At 44.6% G+C, this 17923-nt stretch overlaps 1 protein-coding gene across 1 annotated transcript in view; it reads right to left on the bottom strand.

Moving 5' to 3' along the window:
- Positions 1-17923, bottom strand: part of LOC122939448 (cytidine monophosphate-N-acetylneuraminic acid hydroxylase-like) — a 239859-nt gene that overhangs the window by 29025 nt on the left and 192911 nt on the right. The window contains exon 13 of the mRNA XM_044295519.1: positions 5017-5132. Coding sequence (XP_044151454.1) covers positions 5017-5132 — 116 coding nt within the window. The remainder of the gene's footprint in view (positions 1-5016; positions 5133-17923) is intronic.

The raw sequence follows: 17923 nt of genomic DNA, 5'->3' as shown, positions 1-17923 counted from the left end.
GTACATTACTGTATTGCAAGTGTATTTTGAAGAACTGATTGGTTCTGTCCCCTTTCTGTGTAATGATGTGCCTTGTAATGTAGTGGGTTACAGATAGTTAGTACACATCCCCCATTGTGTTGATAAGATTACATTCCTAAGAGACATGTACACTGGAGGACTGGAGCGGCTAAAAGGTTTAAACTATGTTACGCATTCGTTGGCACTCCATTGAAAACTGAATTTTAGGTAGGATGTAAGTATTGATTTGCCCTATCTCATGTACACCCTGGGGTGTCAGTCATGTGTTATACCGTGGTAGACAGCCATGTGTTATAGCATGATTGACTCTGAGTCCCCCCCATATTGTAGGCCAGTGATGATTATTTGTCTGTGATTTGTCTGTGTTATCTTATATTTAGTCACACTTAGTAATTATATTTATTCACTTAGCCTGTGCAAGCTTATTCATTTTCCAATCTTTTAAATTCACGTTTTGAAACAATTATATTTTCCTCTCTGGTAATGCCTTTTGCTGTTTATCCTTCTGATCCAACTTTTCCTGCATTTAGTGGTTGATTTCCATGCTCAGCAGCTTTGGTGCGCGCTTCCTTCTCCCAGTGTAGGCATGGTGATCTTATTAAGAAGTGGGCAATGAACACTCCTTTCATTGATTGATTTAATCATTATTTCATTCATCACTACTTCAAAATTCATAGAAATATATAGATATCTGTCTCTAAACAGTGAAATAGTAAATTGATGGGGCATTGCATACAATATGTATATGTAGGATTATATGTGAGGGACTATTATCTATGCAATGAGGAAGGGGTTAACAAGAGATAATTGCAATGCATCTCAGAAGGTGCAGGTGCTTGATTGTGTCATGTGAGAAGCTGCTGCTCACTTAGTGAAAGGGAAGAAAGTGTTCCAAATATTTGAGTAAAAAATGTTTCAATTTGTGGGATAGCTGAGAGCTGTTTGATTGAAGTATGTGAAGTATGCGAGGTCAGGATGACCCCACCTCTAAGGAATTTGTGGTCTATCTTGTAGATATGCCATATATTGTATACTTAAAGGGAACTGTCATCTATTTTGAGCATTTAAAACATAGCAATGTGCAATAAAGTACCTTCATGTGTCTTCTTTTCTTTATTCAACTTTTCATTTAGATGAAAAGTGATTTTTCTGATATGCTAATTACGCCTCAAGGTGCCCAGAGGGGCGTTATTGCTCTGCTCTAGTGCCCAGTAACGCCCCCCTGCAGTGCCCAGCCCGCCTTTCTTCCAAGCCCAGCATGCCTCCTAAGAAATACATTTACTCCCACATCCTTTCGGAAAGGCGCCGCCCCTCCCCTACGTCATGTAAATTTATTTACTGCATCGTCCTTGCTTCCTCCTTTCTTGGCCTCTGAAATCCCGCGCAGCCGCAGTATCGCTGACTGCCTGCGCCGGTACAATACTCCGGCTCCTGAGGGCAACAGCCTCAATAGTGTCACTGGGCATGCGCCGAGCCCAGTGACGTAATCAGAGTGCTGTTGTCTCAGGAGCCGAAGTATCGTACAGGCGCAGGCAGTCAGCGACACTGCGGCTGCGCAGGATTTCGGAGGCCAAGAAAGGAGGACGCAAGGATGGTGGGGTGAATAAATTACATGACGTAGTGGAGGGGGTGGCTCTCCCAGGTCACACTAACGCCGATTGGCGTCATCTGGCGTGATCAGTGACAGGGGGTGATCACCCCATATACACTCCCTGATCACCCCCTGTCATTGATCACCCCCTGTCATTGATCACCCCCCTGTAAGGCTCCATTCAGACGCCCGTATGTGTTTTACGAATCCACGCATCCATGGATCGGATCCGCAAAACGCATACGGACGTCTGAATGGAGCCTTACAGGGGGGTGATCAATGACAGGGGGGTCATCACCCCATATACACTCCCTGATCACCCCCTGTCATTGATCACCCCCCTGTAAGGCTCCATTCAGACGCCCGTATGTGTTTTACGGATCCACGCATCCATGGATCGGATCCGCAAAACGCATACGGACGTCTGAATGGAGCCTTACAGTGGGGTGATTAATGACAGGGGGATGATCACCCCATATACACTCCCTGATCACCCCCTGTCATTGATCACTCCCCTGTAAGGCTCCATTCAGACGTCCGTATGTGTTTTGCGGATCCGATCCATGTATTCGTGGATCCGTAAAAAACATATGGACGTCTGAATGGAGCCTTTCAGGAGGGTGATCAATGACAGAGGGGTGATCAGTGACAGGGGGGTGATCACCCCATATACACTCCCTGATCACCCCCCTGTCATTGATCACCCCCCTGTAAGGCTCCATTCAAACATTTTTTTGGCCCAAGTTAGTGGAAATATTTTATTTATTTTTTTCTTGCAAAGTCTCATATTCCACTAACTTGTGTCAAAAAATAAAATCTCACATGAACTCACCATACCCCTCACGGAATCCAAATGCGTAACATTTTTTAGACATTTATATTCCAGACTTCTTCTCACGCTTTAGGGCCCCTAAAATGCCAGGGCAGTATAAATACCCCACACGTGACCCCATTTTGGAAAGAAGACACCCCAAGGTATTCCGTGAGGGGCATATTGAGTCCATTAAAGATTGAAATGTTTGTCCAAAGTTAGCAGAAAGGGAGACTTTGTGAGAGAGAAAAAAAAAAAATTCCGCTAACTTGTGCCAAAAAAAAAAAAAATTCTATGAACTCGCCATGCCCCTCATTCAATACCTTGGGATGTCTTCTTTCCAAAATTGGGTCACATGTGGGGTATTTATACTGCCCTGGCATTTTAGGGACCCTAAAGCGTGAGAAGAAGTCTGGGATCCAAATGTCAAAAATGCCCTCCTAAAAGGAATTTGGGCCCCTTTGCGCATCTAGGCTGCAAAAAAGTGTCACACATGTGGTATCGCCGTACTCAGGAGAAGTTGGGGAATGTGTTTTGGGGTGTCATTTTACATATGCCCATGCTGGGTGAGAGAAATATCTCGGCAAAAGACAACTTCTCGCATTTTTTTATTTTTACAAAGTTGGCATTTGACCGAGATATTTATCTCACCCAGCATGGGTATATGTAAAATGACACACCAAAACACATTCCCCAACTTCTCCTGAGTACGGCGATACCACATGTGTGACACTTTTTTGCAGCCTAGGTGGGCAAACGGGCACACATTCCAAAGAGCACCTTTAGGATTTCACAGGTCATTTTTTACAGATTTTGATTTTAAACTATTTACCACACATTTGGGCCCCTAGAATGCCAGGGCAGTATAACTACCCCACAAGTGCCCCCATTTTGGAAAGAAGACACCCCAAGGTATTCTGTGAGGGGTATGGTGAGTTCCTAGAATTTTTTATTTTTGTCCCAAGTTAGCGGAAACTGATGCTTTTTTTTTTTTCTTACAAAGTCTCATATTCCACTAACTTGTGACAAAAAATAAAAAATTCCATAAACTCACCATACCCCCTCACGAAATACCTTAGGGTGTCTTCTTTCCAAAATGGGGTCACTTGTGGGGTAGTTATACTGCCCTGGCATTCTAGGGGCCTAGATCTGTGGTAAGTAATTTGAAATCAAAATCTTTAAAAAATGGCCGGTGAAATCCTAAAGGTGCTCTTTGGAATGTGGGCCTATTTGCCCACCTAGGCTGCAAAAAAGTGTCACACATCTGGTATCACCGTACTCAGGAGAAGTTGTGCAATGTGTTTTGGGGTGTCATTTTACATATACCCATGCTGGGTGAGATAAATATCTCGTCAAAAGACAGCTTTTCCCATTTTTTTATACAAAGTTGGCATTTAACCGAGATATTTATCTCACCCAGCATGGGTATATGTAAAATGACACCCCAAACACATTGCTTAACTTCTCCTGAGTACGGCGATCCAGATGTGTGACACTTTTTTCCAGCCTAGGTGGATAAAGGGGCCCACATTCCAAAGAGCACCTTTCGGATTTCACAGGTCATTTTTTACAGATTTTGATTTCAAACTTCTTCTCACACATATGGGTCCCTAAAATGCCAGGGCAGTATAACTACCCCACAAGTGACCCCATTTTGGAAAGAAGACCCGCCAAGGTATTTTGTGATGGGCACAGTGAGTTCATGGAAGTTTTTATTTTTTGTCACAAGTTAGTGGAATATGAGAATTTGTAAGAAAAAAAATAAAATCATCATTTTCCGCTAACTTGTGACAAAAAATAAAGGTTCTATGAACTCACTTTGCCCATCAGCGAATACCTTAGGGTGTCTACTTTCTGAAATGGGGTCATTTGTGTTTTTTTTTTACTGTCTGGGCATTGTAGAACCTAAGGAAACATGACAGGTGCTCAGAAAGTCAGAGCTGCTTCAAAAAGCGGAAATTCACATCTTTGTACCATAGTTTGTAAATGCTATAGCTTTTACCCAAACCATTTCTTTTTTTTTACCCAAAATTTTTTTTAATCAAAGACATGTAGAACAATACATTTTGAGAAAAATCTATATATGGTTGTCGTTTAAAAAAAAAATTACAACAAAGTGAAAAATTTCATTTTTTTGCTAATTTTTTTTTTGTAAATTTCGATTAATAACAAAAAAAGTAAAAATGTCAGCAGCAATGAAATACCACCAAATGAAAGCTCTATTAGTGAGAAGAAAAGGAGGTAAAATTCATTTTAGCAATAAACCGCTAAAGTTGTGGAGTGCCGATTTGTAAAAAAGGACCTGGTCACTGGGGGGTATAAACCTGTGGTCCTTAAGTGGTTAAAGGGGGATGTCTCATAAAAACAACACCTGTTCACATGCCTTATTAGCATATGGACATCATAGAGGCTGGACTCTCACTGTTTAATGAGACAACCCATTTAATAACAACCAAGTACAGGCAGCTATTCCTAATTAGATGTTATTTTCTTCCCTTTAGTCTATCAACTGTTAGAATATTTACTTTTCAGACTGTTTATAAGAACCTATCACCAGTTGCTATTGCATTCACTATGGAATCAGAAAACATACTGATGGTGGTAGATGTCTGGGTCCCGTTGAATACGAGTTTGGAATCCGATATACAAATCATCCCATAGAAGTCCATTCTTTACTACATGTCTCATGACCGTAGCTCGAGTTCGTATCTGATATAAAAAGAAAATTGTATTGTTAGCATTGATATTAAGCAGTATTATTTATTTGTAAAAAGACTATTGGCAGACTGGAATTTAATGGTGTCCAAAATTACATCAGGAGATTCCATCACAGGTCATATTGGTCATTCCAGTATTTTTGACACAGTCCAACGTCTAACACCAAAGACCTTAAGGACCCAATTAAAGTCAATGGGGTCTGGCAGTGTAATTTTCTGTTCATTGGATATAAGTAGATCTATCACAGTGTCATGGCCTCTGTTACAGAATAAAGCCATGAGACTAGTATGAACAAAGTGTAATCTATTTGTGTGAAGGAAGCAAGGGAATTTGGAGCTACAGTATCCAGGAGCCAAATGGAACCCTGGCCCCATGAAGATACATATTGAAATTAATCTGTACAGAATTATGAATCTCTTTAGAATTAAAATAAATGTACATGCACCCTAAAGACAATTTCACAACCATTTTTTTTATTTCTTAAATGCATCTAAAAAAGCTTCATTAAAAATGTACTACCAAGGGAATATGTCACCTATTTTTCTGCCAAATTAAAACCAAATAGTGATTTTTTTTTTTATTCTATTTTCTGTACATGATTATGGAGACATCTTGTTAACAGCCACCATGGGGTAATTTACTTGTAATGCCTTCCTCTCCACCCAGCAGCTGTCATTCTTGTCTGGGTGATTTGCTGGGGGAGATCAGGAATTGATTAGTTCCCGGAAGGTTACTACACTAACCAGCCATGCTCTGGATGATTGGCCTATCAGAGTGAGAGGACTCGGAGGCAGCCAGGGCTGTGATTCAGCATCCAATCAGAAGGCTGGGTGGTGCATCTCTGCCTGTGATTTTGTACCCTGGTCCTATATAGTGCTATATACTTATCCTGTATAGTGACCCTCCTGGTGAATTCACTACTGACTTGCTTCATGATTGACCCTATGTTTGCTGTTCCTGCTTATATTGATTAACTGACTACTGACTTGTTTTTGGATTAATCCGGTGTTTGTTGTTCCTGCCATTTTATGCTGGTAAACTGACCTTGGCTTGCTTTTGGATTAACCCTTCAATCTCTGCATAGCCCATGTCAGTTTCTCCGGTTGTTGATTCTGCTTGCCAATTTCCCTATATACCTCCTTGGTCATTTTGGTATGTCTGCCACTAGTGATCCTGCACCTGGTAGCAGTATTAGAGTCCTCTGGCTGTGGTTGGATGGTGTGTGTGTATATATACACATGTATATGAATATACAGTACAGACCAAAAGTTTGGACACACCTTCTCATTCAAAGAGTTTTCTTTATTTTCATGACTATGAAAATTGTAGATTCACACTGAAGGCATCAAAACTATGAATTAACACATGTGGAATTATATACATAACAAAAAAGTGTTAAACAACTGAAAATATGTCATATTCTAGGTTCTTCAAAGTAGCCACCTTTTGCTTTGATTACTGCTTTGCACACTCTTGGCATTCTCTTGATAAGCTTCAAGAGGTAGTCACCTGAAATGGTTTTCACTTCACGGGTGTGCCTTGTCAGGTTTAATAAGTGGGATTTCTTGACTTATAAATGGGGTTGGGACCATCAGTTGCGTTGTGGAGAAGTCAGGTGGATACACAGCTAATAGTCCTACTAAATAGACTGTTAGAATTTGTATTATGGCAAGAAAAAAGCAGCTAAGTAAAGAAAAATGTGTGGCCATCATTACTTTAAAAAATGAAGGTCAGTCAGTCCGAAAAATTGGGAAAACTTTGAAAATGTCCCCAAGTGCAGTCACAAAAACCATCAAGCGCTACAAAGAAACTAGCTCTCATGCGGACCGCCCCAGGAAAGAAAGACCAAGAGTCACCTCTGCTGCGGAGGATAAGTTCATCCGAGTCACCAGCCTCAGAAATCGCAGGTTAACAGCAGCTCAGATTAGAGACCAGGTCAATGCCACACAGAGTTCTAGCAGCAGACACATCTCTAGAACAACTGTTAAGAGGAGACTGTGTGAACCAGGCCTTCATGGTAGAATATCTGCTAGGAAACCACTGCTAAGGACAGGCAACAAGCAGAAGAGACTTGTTTGGGCTAAAGAACACAAGGAATGGACATTAGACCTGTGGAAATCTGTGCTTTGGTCTGATGAGTCCAAATTTGAGATCTTTGGTTCCAACCACCGTGTCTTTGTGCGACGCAGAAAAGTTGAACGGATGGACTCTACATGCCTTGTTCCCATTGTGAAGCATGGAGGAGGAGGTGTGATGGTGTGGGGGTGCTTTGCTGGTGACACTGTTGGGGATTTATTCAAAATTGAAGAGATACTGAACCAGCATGGCTACCACAGCATCTTGCAGCAGCATGCTATTCCATCCGGTTTGCGTTTATTTGGACCATCATTTACTTTTCAACAGGACAATGACCCCAAACACACCTCCAGGCTGTGTAAGGGCTATTTGACCATGAAGGAGAGTGATGGGGTGCTGCGCCAGATGACCTGGCCTCCACAGTCACCGGACCTGAACCCAATCGAGAGGGTTGGGGGTGAACTGGACCGCAGAGTGAAGGCAAAAGGGCCAACAAGTGCTAAGCATCTCTGGGAACTCCTTCAAGACTGTTAGAAGACCATTTCAGGTGACTACCTCTTGAAGCTCATCAAGAGAATGCCAAGAGTGTGTAAAGCAGTAATCAAAGCAAAAGGTGGTTACTTTGAAGAACCTAGAATATGACATATTTTCAGTTGTTTCACACTTTTTTGTTATGCATATAACTCCATATGTGTTAATTCATAGTTTTGATGCCTTCAGTGTGAATCTACAATTTTCATAGTCATGAAAATAAAGAAAACTCTTTGAATGAGAAGGTGTGTCCAAACTTTTGGTCTGTACTATATATATATATATATATATATATATTTTGTAAGGGATTGCTGTACTTGGGGGGGTCATTCTCACAAGAATCGTCTTCAGGACACCAGGTTTCAGGTCCAAACAGTGCATTTATTGTGCCTAAGCAAATCAAACATAAATAATACAAAATAAACACCTGCCCGGCTGGGCTCTAACTAAACATGAAGTTCCTGACTCACCTAAGTCACAGTTCACACCCTGTGAACCCATGCGGCTTTGTCAGCCAATGTCGCACGGCCTCCTGGCTGTACAGATTCCAGTACGCCCACTGTCTCCAGTTCAGTGTTTATTGTGGGGTATTGGGGCTTAGTAGTCCACCTGACTATAGCCCTGCGACCCTCCCAGGCGTCGCTTCGTCACCCAACTCCAGGCTTGTGGTCCCTCAGCCTTGCCCAGCTGAGACCACACTCACAGAGCCTCTGTCCACAGGTAACACACTCCCCCCTTGCTGACACTCTGGGAGGTGCTTTCTGCCAGGCTGAGTACCTCCAGCTGGTCTCACCTGTGGTGGAATAGGGGTGTGGACTGCACTATCCGCCCCTTCCTTGCCTCTAACCTGTGTGAGACCTGTCACTATCTCAATATATATATACAGGTCCTTCTAAAAAAATTAGCATATTGTGATAAAGTTCATTATTTTCTGTAAAGTACTGATAAACATTAGACTTTCATATATTTTAGATTCATTACACACCAACTGAAATAGTTCAAGCCTTTTATTGTTTTAATATTGATGATGAAAACCCCAAATTCCTTTCTCAAAAAATTAGCATATCATGAAAAGGTTCTCTAAACGAGCTATTAACCTAATCATCTGAATCAACTAATTAACTCTAAACACCTGCAAAAGATTCCTGAGCCTTTTAAAAACTCCCAGCCTGGTTCATTACTCAAAACCGCAATCATGGGTAAGACTGCCGACCTGACTGCTGTCCAGAAGGCCATCATTGACACCCTCAAGCAAGAGGGTAAGACACAGAAAGAAATTTCTGAACGAATAAGCTGTTCCCAGAGTGCTGTATCAAGGCACCTCAGTGGGAAGTCTGTGGGAAGGAAAAAGTGTGTCAGAAAACGCTGCACAACGAGAAGAGGTGACCGGACCCTGAGGAAGATTGTGGAGAAGGACCGATTCCAGACCTTGGGGGACCTGCGGAAGCAGTGGACTGAGTCTGGAGTAGAAACATCCAGAGCCACCGTGTACAGGCGTGTGCAGGAAATGGTCTACAGGTGCCGCATTCCCCAGGTCAAGCCACTTTTGAACCAGAAACAGCGGCAGAAGCGCCTGACCTGGGCTACAGAGAAGCAGCACTGGACTGTTGCTCAGTGGTCCAAAGTACTTTTTTCGGATGAAAGCAAATTTTGCATGTCATTCGGAAATCAAGGTGCCAGAGTCTGGAGGAAGACTATGGAGAGGGAAATGCCAAAATGCCTGAAGTCCAGTGTCAAGTACCCACAGTCAGTGATGGTCTGGGGTGCCATGTCAGCTGCTGGTGTTGGTCCACTGTGTTTTATCAAGGGCAGGGTCAATGCAGCTAGCTATCAGGAGATTTTGGAGCACTTCATGCTTCCATCTGCTGAAAAGCTTTATGAAGATGAAGATTTCATTTTTCAGCATGACCTGGCACCTGCTCACAGTGCCAAAACCACTGGTAAATGGTTTACTGACCATGGTATTACTGTGCTCAATTGGCCTGCCAACTCTCCTGACCTAAACCCCATAGAGAATCTGTGGGATATTGGGAAGAGAAAGTTGAGAGACGCAAGACCCAACACTCTGGATGAGCTTAAGGCCGCTATCGAAGCATCCTGGGCCTCCATAACACTTCAGCAGTGCCACAGGCTGATTGCCTCCATGCCACGCCGCATTGAAGCAGTCATTTCTGCAAAAGGATTCCCGACCAAGTATTGAGTGCATAACTGAACATAATTATTTGAAGGTTGACTTTTTTTGTATTAAAAACACTTTATTGGTCGGATTAAATATGCTAATTTTTTTAGATAGGAAATTTGGGTTTTCATGAGCTGTATGCCAAAATCATCAATATTAAAACAATAAAAAGGCTTGAACTACTTCAGTTGGTGTGTAATTAATCTAAAATATATGAAAGCCTAATGTTTATCAGTACATTACCGAAAATAATGAACTTTATCACAATATGCTAATTTTTTTAGAAGGACCTATATATATATATATGTGTTAAGCAAAAGTATTTTGCTGTATTTGTGAGAGGAGAGGCTGATTACACGGCTACTTACTTGCACCTGTGAGGCCAGGCTGGGTGGGTACTAGGCTATTTATAGGCTCCTGCAGGCCTAGGCTGATGACGATTCAGCTGATTTCACTACCTGAGTCAGTTCTAGGATACATCAGCATGGTGTGGAGGCTCCTTACGGCTGGCGACGGCAGAATGTCTCAGGAGGGCGCTGGTATTCATGGTAGGATCGGAGTTGTTGCACGGGACCCACGCTGCGGTCCACCACATGTAGTGCTCTGGGATGAAGCAGAGTTGGGCGCCAAGGGTTGAACGATGGTTGTATTGTTTGTCCGGCTATTTCAGAGGCCTGGTGGGGCCATTGCATACGGTATTGGGGTAGCATGTGCTTAGAGTGGGCATGGTTGTATGTTTTCTGGTACCTGGTTTACATGCGGGGAGCGTGTCTGCAGTTGGCTCAAGCACGTGTGCTGTGTTTAAGTGATGGTAAATGTGGATCAATGGCAATAAAAAAAAAAAAAGCAGCTACATTGTGCGGAGGCTCGTTCACACTTTGGCAGCGGCAGAAAGTGCCAGGCGAGTGCTGGTGTTCATGGTCAAATCAGACTTGTTTGCACGAGACACACATTGTGGTATGCGCATATGCTTGGACGAAGCAGAGTTGGGCGCTAATGGTCAAAATGACTGTTAGTATAGTTTGTCTGGCTGTTTAGGGGCTTGTTGGAGGCTATTGCATATTGTTATTGGTGTAGCATGTGCCTAGAATAGGTCTCTCACGCATGGCTCCGCCATTAGAGTCTCTCACGCACAGCTTCTTCGAGGTGTCTGCATTTACGTTTTGTCCTATACACCATTCACTACTAGAGCTGCGTTCATGCGTCCGCTGTTGCATTGCATTAATACTCTGTGCACTTTCAGATTGCATTCATACGGCTGCTTCATACCATGTTCTTCATGCTCATACTCAGAGCCGTGCCCATACCATGTTTTAGGCACCACTCACATTCAGAGCTGCGTTCACTCACTTGTTCTTACATTATGTGTTATACTCTGCTTCCACTTAAAGCTGCATTTCTTAAAAAAAAAAAAAATTGTGTTCTTTAGTCCTGGATTGCATTCACTCAGACTGGTCTCCTTTACTTCTGGTTTGCAGTTACTCAGATTGGTCCCCTGCCCCAGTTAACCAAATAGCTCCCTAGCGGACAGTGGGCCAATAGGAGTAAGTACCTACTATGTTTTCACAGTTGTTCATTCGTTTGTCACGACAAAGGGTCTTCTCTTAGCGAACCGTAATGCCTCTGGCTCTTCATTTTTCTCCCATCTGGTTCAATTTTGCGGTTGGTTTAATGTTTCATCTAGGCACGTGGTTCAGATCATTAATGTATATGCATTTTTTATTAGGTCTGGCTCACATTTTAATTACTTATCATCACTGTAAGGTCATCCAGGTCAGTCTCTTGGCTTCGGGGGGCTACATGGCTTCGGGGGCCCGATGACCGTGCTTCATGTTGTTCGTTAGGGGTACAATACGGTTGTAGGCTGGTTAGCGTCTGAGGTTTATTGTCGGAGAGGGTCATGGTTATGAGAGTTTACAAGTCATACTGGTGCTGCATAAGTGGTATAAAAAATAAATAAAATAAAAAATAATAATTCTCCGTTCAACTTTTACACACAGGGCTCTGCCATTAGTCTCACACGCATGACTCTGCAATTAGAGTCGCACACATGGCTTCTCCGGTTTAGTTACACGTACGGCTCCGCCATTAGTCTGTCACGCATGGCTTCTCTGTTTTAGTGTTACACATACGACTCCGCCATTAGAGTCTCTCACTTATGGCTCCACAATTAGTCTCTCACACATGGCTTCTCTGTTTTAGTGTTACACATACGACTTCGCCATTAGAGTCTCTCACGTATGACCCCGCCATTAGAGTCTCTCATGCATGGCTTCTCCGTTTTAGTGTCACACATACAGCTCCGCCATTAGTCTCTCATGCATGGCTTCTCTGTTTAGTTTTACACATAGGACTCTGCCATTAGACTCTCTCACGCATGGCTCTCCGTTTAGTGTTACACATACGACTCCGCCATTAGAGTCTCTCACGTATAGCTTCTCTGTTTAGTTTTACATATGACTCCGCCATTAGTCGCTCACGCATGGCTCCGCTGTTAGTCTTTTACGCATGGCTTCTCCGTTTTAGTGTTACACACACGACTCCGCCATTAGAGTCTCTCACGCATGGCTCTCCGTTTAGTTTTACATATATGACTCCGCCATTAGTCGCTCACGCGTGGCTCCGCTGTTAGTCTTTTACGCATGGCTTCTCCGTTTTAGTGTTACACATACGACTCCGCCATTAGTCTCTCGCGCATGGCTTCTCTGTTTTAGTTTTACACATATGACTCTATTAGTCTCACGCATGGCTCCGCTATTAGTCTCACGCATGGCTCCGCTATTAGTCTCACGCATGGCTCCGCTATTAGTCTCACGCATGGCTCCGCTATTAGTCTCACGCATGGCTCCGCTATTAGTCTCACGCATGGCTTCTCCGTTTTAGTTACACACGACTCTGCCATCCGTCTCTCACGCATAGCTCAGCCATTAGAGTCTCTCACGCATAGCTCAGCCATTAGAGTCTCTCACGCATAGCTCAGCCATTAGAGTCTCTCACGCATAGCTCAGCCATTAGAGTCTCTCACGCATAGCTCAGCCATTAGAGTCTCTCACGCATAGCTCAGCCATTAGAGTCTCTCACGCATAGCTCAGCCATTAGAGTCTCTCACGCATAGCTCAGCCATTAGAGTCTCTCACGCATAGCTCAGCCATTAGAGTCTCTCACGCATAGCTCAGCCATTAGAGTCTCTCACGCATAGCTCAGCCATTAGAGTCTCTCACGCATAGCTCAGCCATTAGAGTCTCTCACGCATAGCTCAGCCATTAGAGTCTCTCACGCATAGCTCAGCCATTAGAGTCTCTCACGCATAGCTCAGCCATTAGAGTCTCTCACGCATAGCTCAGCCATTAGAGTCTCTCACGCATAGCTCAGCCATTAGAGTCTCTCACGCATAGCTCAGCCATTAGAGTCTCTCACGCATAGCTCAGCCATTAGAGTCTCTCACGCATAGCTCAGCCATTAGAGTCTCTCACGCATAGCTCAGCCATTAGAGTCTCTCACGCATAGCTCAGCCATTAGAGTCTCTCACGCATAGCTCAGCCATTAGAGTCTCTCACGCATAGCTCAGCCATTAGAGTCTCTCACGCATAGCTCAGCCATTAGAGTCTCTCACGCATAGCTCAGCCATTAGAGTCTCTCACGCATAGCTCAGCCATTAGAGTCTCTCACGCATAGCTCAGCCATTAGAGTCTCTCACGCATAGCTCAGCCATTAGAGTCTCTCACGCATAGCTCAGCCATTAGAGTCTCTCACGCATAGCTCAGCCATTAGAGTCTCTCACGCATAGCTCAGCCATTAGAGTCTCTCACGCATAGCTCAGCCATTAGAGTCTCTCACGCATAGCTCAGCCATTAGAGTCTCTCACGCATAGCTCAGCCATTAGAGTCTCTCACGCATAGCTCAGCCATTAGAGTCTCTCACGCATAGCTCAGCCATTAGAGTCTCTCACGCATAGCTCAGCCATTAGAGTCTCTCACGCATAGCTCAGCCATTAGAGTCTCTCACGCATAGCTCAGCCATTAGAGTCTCTCACGCATAGCTCAGCCATTAGAGTCTCTCACGCATAGCTCAGCCATTAGAGTCTCTCACGCATAGCTCAGCCATTAGAGTCTCTCACGCATTGCTTCTCCGTTTAGTTTACACATATGACTCAGCCATTAGAGTCCCTCACGCATCGCTCCACCTTTAGTCTCCCACGCATGGCTTCTCAGTTAAAATTTTACAGACATAAACTCCGCCATTCGAGGCCGGCTGCGTGGTCCCACCACAAGTAGGTTCCATGTCTTTTCTGCCCTCAGACCCGCTCGCATGGCTCGGTCATATTTGGCTTGCAATACAATTTTTCTTGTGGTGTCTCGCGCCATTAGAGCCTCTCTCACATTGTCGTTTTCTCAGACTTTTATTTTCTAGGTTGTTGGGTTTTTTAAGCAGTCATCTCAAGCCTGCCTTTGCGGACATCACCTTCTCCCAAGGCAGGCTTACTTCATCTACAAACTCGGGCTGAGGGTTTGGTGTCCGGCCTGGGTATCGGTCTGTCTTCCAGTAGGAGGTACAGTAATAAGGCGCAATTGACAAAGTCTGTCACGTCTACAGACACGACAGATCCTATCACAACTACAGGAGCAGCATACATGGTGTATCACAACTGCATTCCCAATTTATACTCTATTCACCACTAGAGCTGCGTTCATGCGTTGCTGTTGCATCACATTGATACCCTGTCATCTCAGATTGCATTCACAGCTGCGTTATACCGTGCTCTTCATGCTCACAGCTGGGCCCATACCATGTTTTAGGCACTACTCACATCCACAGCTGCGTTCACCCACCTGTTCATGCATCACTTCGGCTTCCACTTAAGGCTGCTTTTTCCTTTTCATTGCTACATCATGTTTACTCAGTATTTTTCTGGGGGAGTCAGTGCACCGCTCTGATACCGTTCTCCTGATAAACATAGCAGCTTTCTTTCAGGTTTACGTTTCTTCCCTCGCTGGCGCCTGGCCCCACCATTAGGGTCTCTCGCGCCAGGCGGTTACGAAGTCCTGTCACGACTACAGGCGGTTACGAAGTCCTGTCACGACTACAGGCGGTTACGAAGTCCTGTCACGACTACAGGCGGTTACGAAGTCCCGATCCATTATCAGAGTTAAGCGGCATATGCCATCTTCTAATTTTTGGGTCCTTTATTAATAATAAGAAATAATTTAAGCAGTGGCCTGGGGAAGTATAGGTGTAGTATTTGCTACCAGCAATAGTTGGTGTCCGAGCAGGGCCCTTAGCGAATGGTTGGACTTCATTAAGTCTTCCATCACATTCACCATTGTTATTTCGGTCTGCAGCTCCCGGGTTCAGACCTTCTCGTAATATGTTCATATGATCGTCAACATAGGGGTAAATCGTTTCTGACTACCGACCGCTCTTTCAAAACATCAACTTTAGCTACCTCCAAAAACAACGGCACGTGACAAAGAGGTAAGGTATATAGAAGTCGCTGATATGTACGGTATATTCCGCACCTTCATCGGGTAGAGTCTTCTGCGTTCAAAGCGGGTGTCTTAATGGTATGTATATGTTTACTCTAAATAAGGTCTATGCTTTTTGGCCCCTTTAGGCTGCCCTATCGCAGCAGTTATGGCACAATTCTACTGCTTGTTGCAAGATAGGGTTAGATAGGTTAGGGACACCTTTCTGATAGCCGATCCGAACACAAATATATATATATATATATATATATATATATATATATATATATATATATATATATATATATATATATATAATTTTTTTTTTTGTCATTGTCATTGTAATTGTAGTCTTGCCTGTGATAATACAAAGATGAATGCTGGAAAGCATTCTGTGCCAACCGAGAAGTAACTCCTATTGTTAGGCTTAGTGGCCAGTGTGAAATTTGCAGTAGTTTAGGCCTTTTTTAAATATAGTGAGGTGGAAATAAAAAATAACATCACCTGTTGGGGACACATGACATACCGATACGTCATGTGTATTACCGATCACCGACGCGCGGCGGGCGGTGATCGGAACTGGGTGCCTGCTAAAATCAATCAGCAGGCACCCTGGGACAATGCAAGGGAGGTCCTGTTACCCCCTGTATCGGCGATCGTGGCAAACTGCAGGTCAATTCAGACCTGCGGTTTGCTGCGTTTCCAGGTTATTCGGGTCTCTGGTGACCCGATAACCCAGAACAGGTTGGTGATCGGTTTTGTGATAAAACACCACTAATCACCAGCCCGCCCTGCAGCCAATCGCTTTTGATTGGCTGCAGGGCGGGCGGGAGGTTTAAACTTCCTGCGGATCTGCCTCCTCTCCCTTTCTGTGTCCGGAGCCGGTGGAGAGAGGAGCAGCGTCGGATCTGTGCCCAGCAGCCCCCGTCTCTGCCCAGCACCTCCCTACTGAACGTCCACAGTGCCATCTGGCACTAAAAGGTACATAGGGACAGGTTAGGCAGGGATATTCAGGGAAAGTTTAGGGAAAAAAATTAAAATAAAAAGTTTTAACTGTTGCATCACCCTGATCAGGTGTCTGGGGTCTGTGTCACCCTAGACCACCCAGGGGTGCTGCAGCCCCCCCCCACACACGCTGACTGTGGCCTGCACTCTTAGCGTCCGGTCACTGTTAGCGCATCACACACCCCACCGATGAGCAGCTTCGGATGGCTGATCAGCGAGTTTGAATTTTTTTTTTCTGTGTTTTCACCTTTTTTTTTTTTTCTGTTGGTTTAGGGCAAAGTCTGCGAACACCTGTGCCCCACACACACGCACACTAAATAAAGTTTTCCACGCACGCACACACATTCCCCTATGGCCCGCCGGATGCTCCCGCCGAGGAGGCATAAGCCCTGCTTGCCTCCGACTCAGACGTCCCCAGTGAGGATGAGGATGACCCCACTTTCCTCTTGTCATCCGCGTCCTCCTCATCATCTAGCGATGATGATAATGAGCTTCCAAGGCGTTTGAGACGCTGCCAGACGGAGCAAGGGGACCGCCATGCCAGGGACCCTGTGGCCCACACTAGTACGAGTAGCTCTGGGGCTCCTGTAGTATTCCGGCCGACCAGATAAGTCCACCCTCTCCTCCTACCGGTGAACTTGCATGGTGTACCCCAGAGGATTTTGAGCTTGTGATTCCTGATTTTGGTGGCCAACCAGGAATCCAGATTCCCACAGTGGGCTTCACTGAATATGACTATTTGTCTTTTTTTCAGTGTTCGCCCCTTTTTGGCTAGTGCGGGTAGCTGGATTCCAGTCAGTGCAGCCAAGATGAGGACATTTTGGGGCCTCGTGCTGCACATGGGTCTAGTAAAAAAAAAACAGTGTCAGGCATTACTGGAGATGGGACATCCTCTACAGACCCCACTTTACAGTACGGCCATTACATGTACCTGGTGCATATATGCAGATAATACAGCATGTCTCCTCCAAGGTGATCCTACCTATGACCCTGTACATAATCAGGCCAGTCATCGATCACTTTGGGGCCAAATTTTTGGAGGCCTATGTACCTGCAAGGGAGATTGCGGTTGATGACTTTCTTTCTTCTTCATTGCTTTCAAGGGGAGACTCATTTTCCGCCAGTATGTTGCCTCTAAGCAGGCGAGGTATGGCGTGAAGCTGTACAAACTTTGTGAGAGTACCTCAGGGTACACTTACAGGTTTTGTGTGTACGAGGGGGCGAGATTCCCGTATTGAACCCCCAGAATGTCCCCCCCACTCTGGGTGTTAGCGAATAACATGTGTGGGACCTTATGCACCCACTGCTAGATAAGGGTTACCACCTGTACGTGGATAACTTTTATACTAGTATCCCCTTGTTCTAGTCCCTCGCCACCAGATCCACATCCGCTTGTGGGACTGTGCAGAAAAGTCAATGAGGCCTCCCTACCCACCCCCTTCAGGTACCTATCCCCAGGGGCGAGACCCGTGCCCTTACCAGGGGACAAGAGGGATGTCCTTGTACTGTCCACAAATCACAGTAACGGC

This window comes from Bufo gargarizans, chromosome 5 (assembly GCF_014858855.1).
Source record: "Bufo gargarizans isolate SCDJY-AF-19 chromosome 5, ASM1485885v1, whole genome shotgun sequence".
NCBI lineage: Eukaryota > Metazoa > Chordata > Amphibia > Anura > Bufonidae > Bufo > Bufo gargarizans.
The sequence above is the reverse complement of the archived record's forward strand: the minus strand, read 5'-3'. Positions and strand labels throughout refer to the sequence as shown.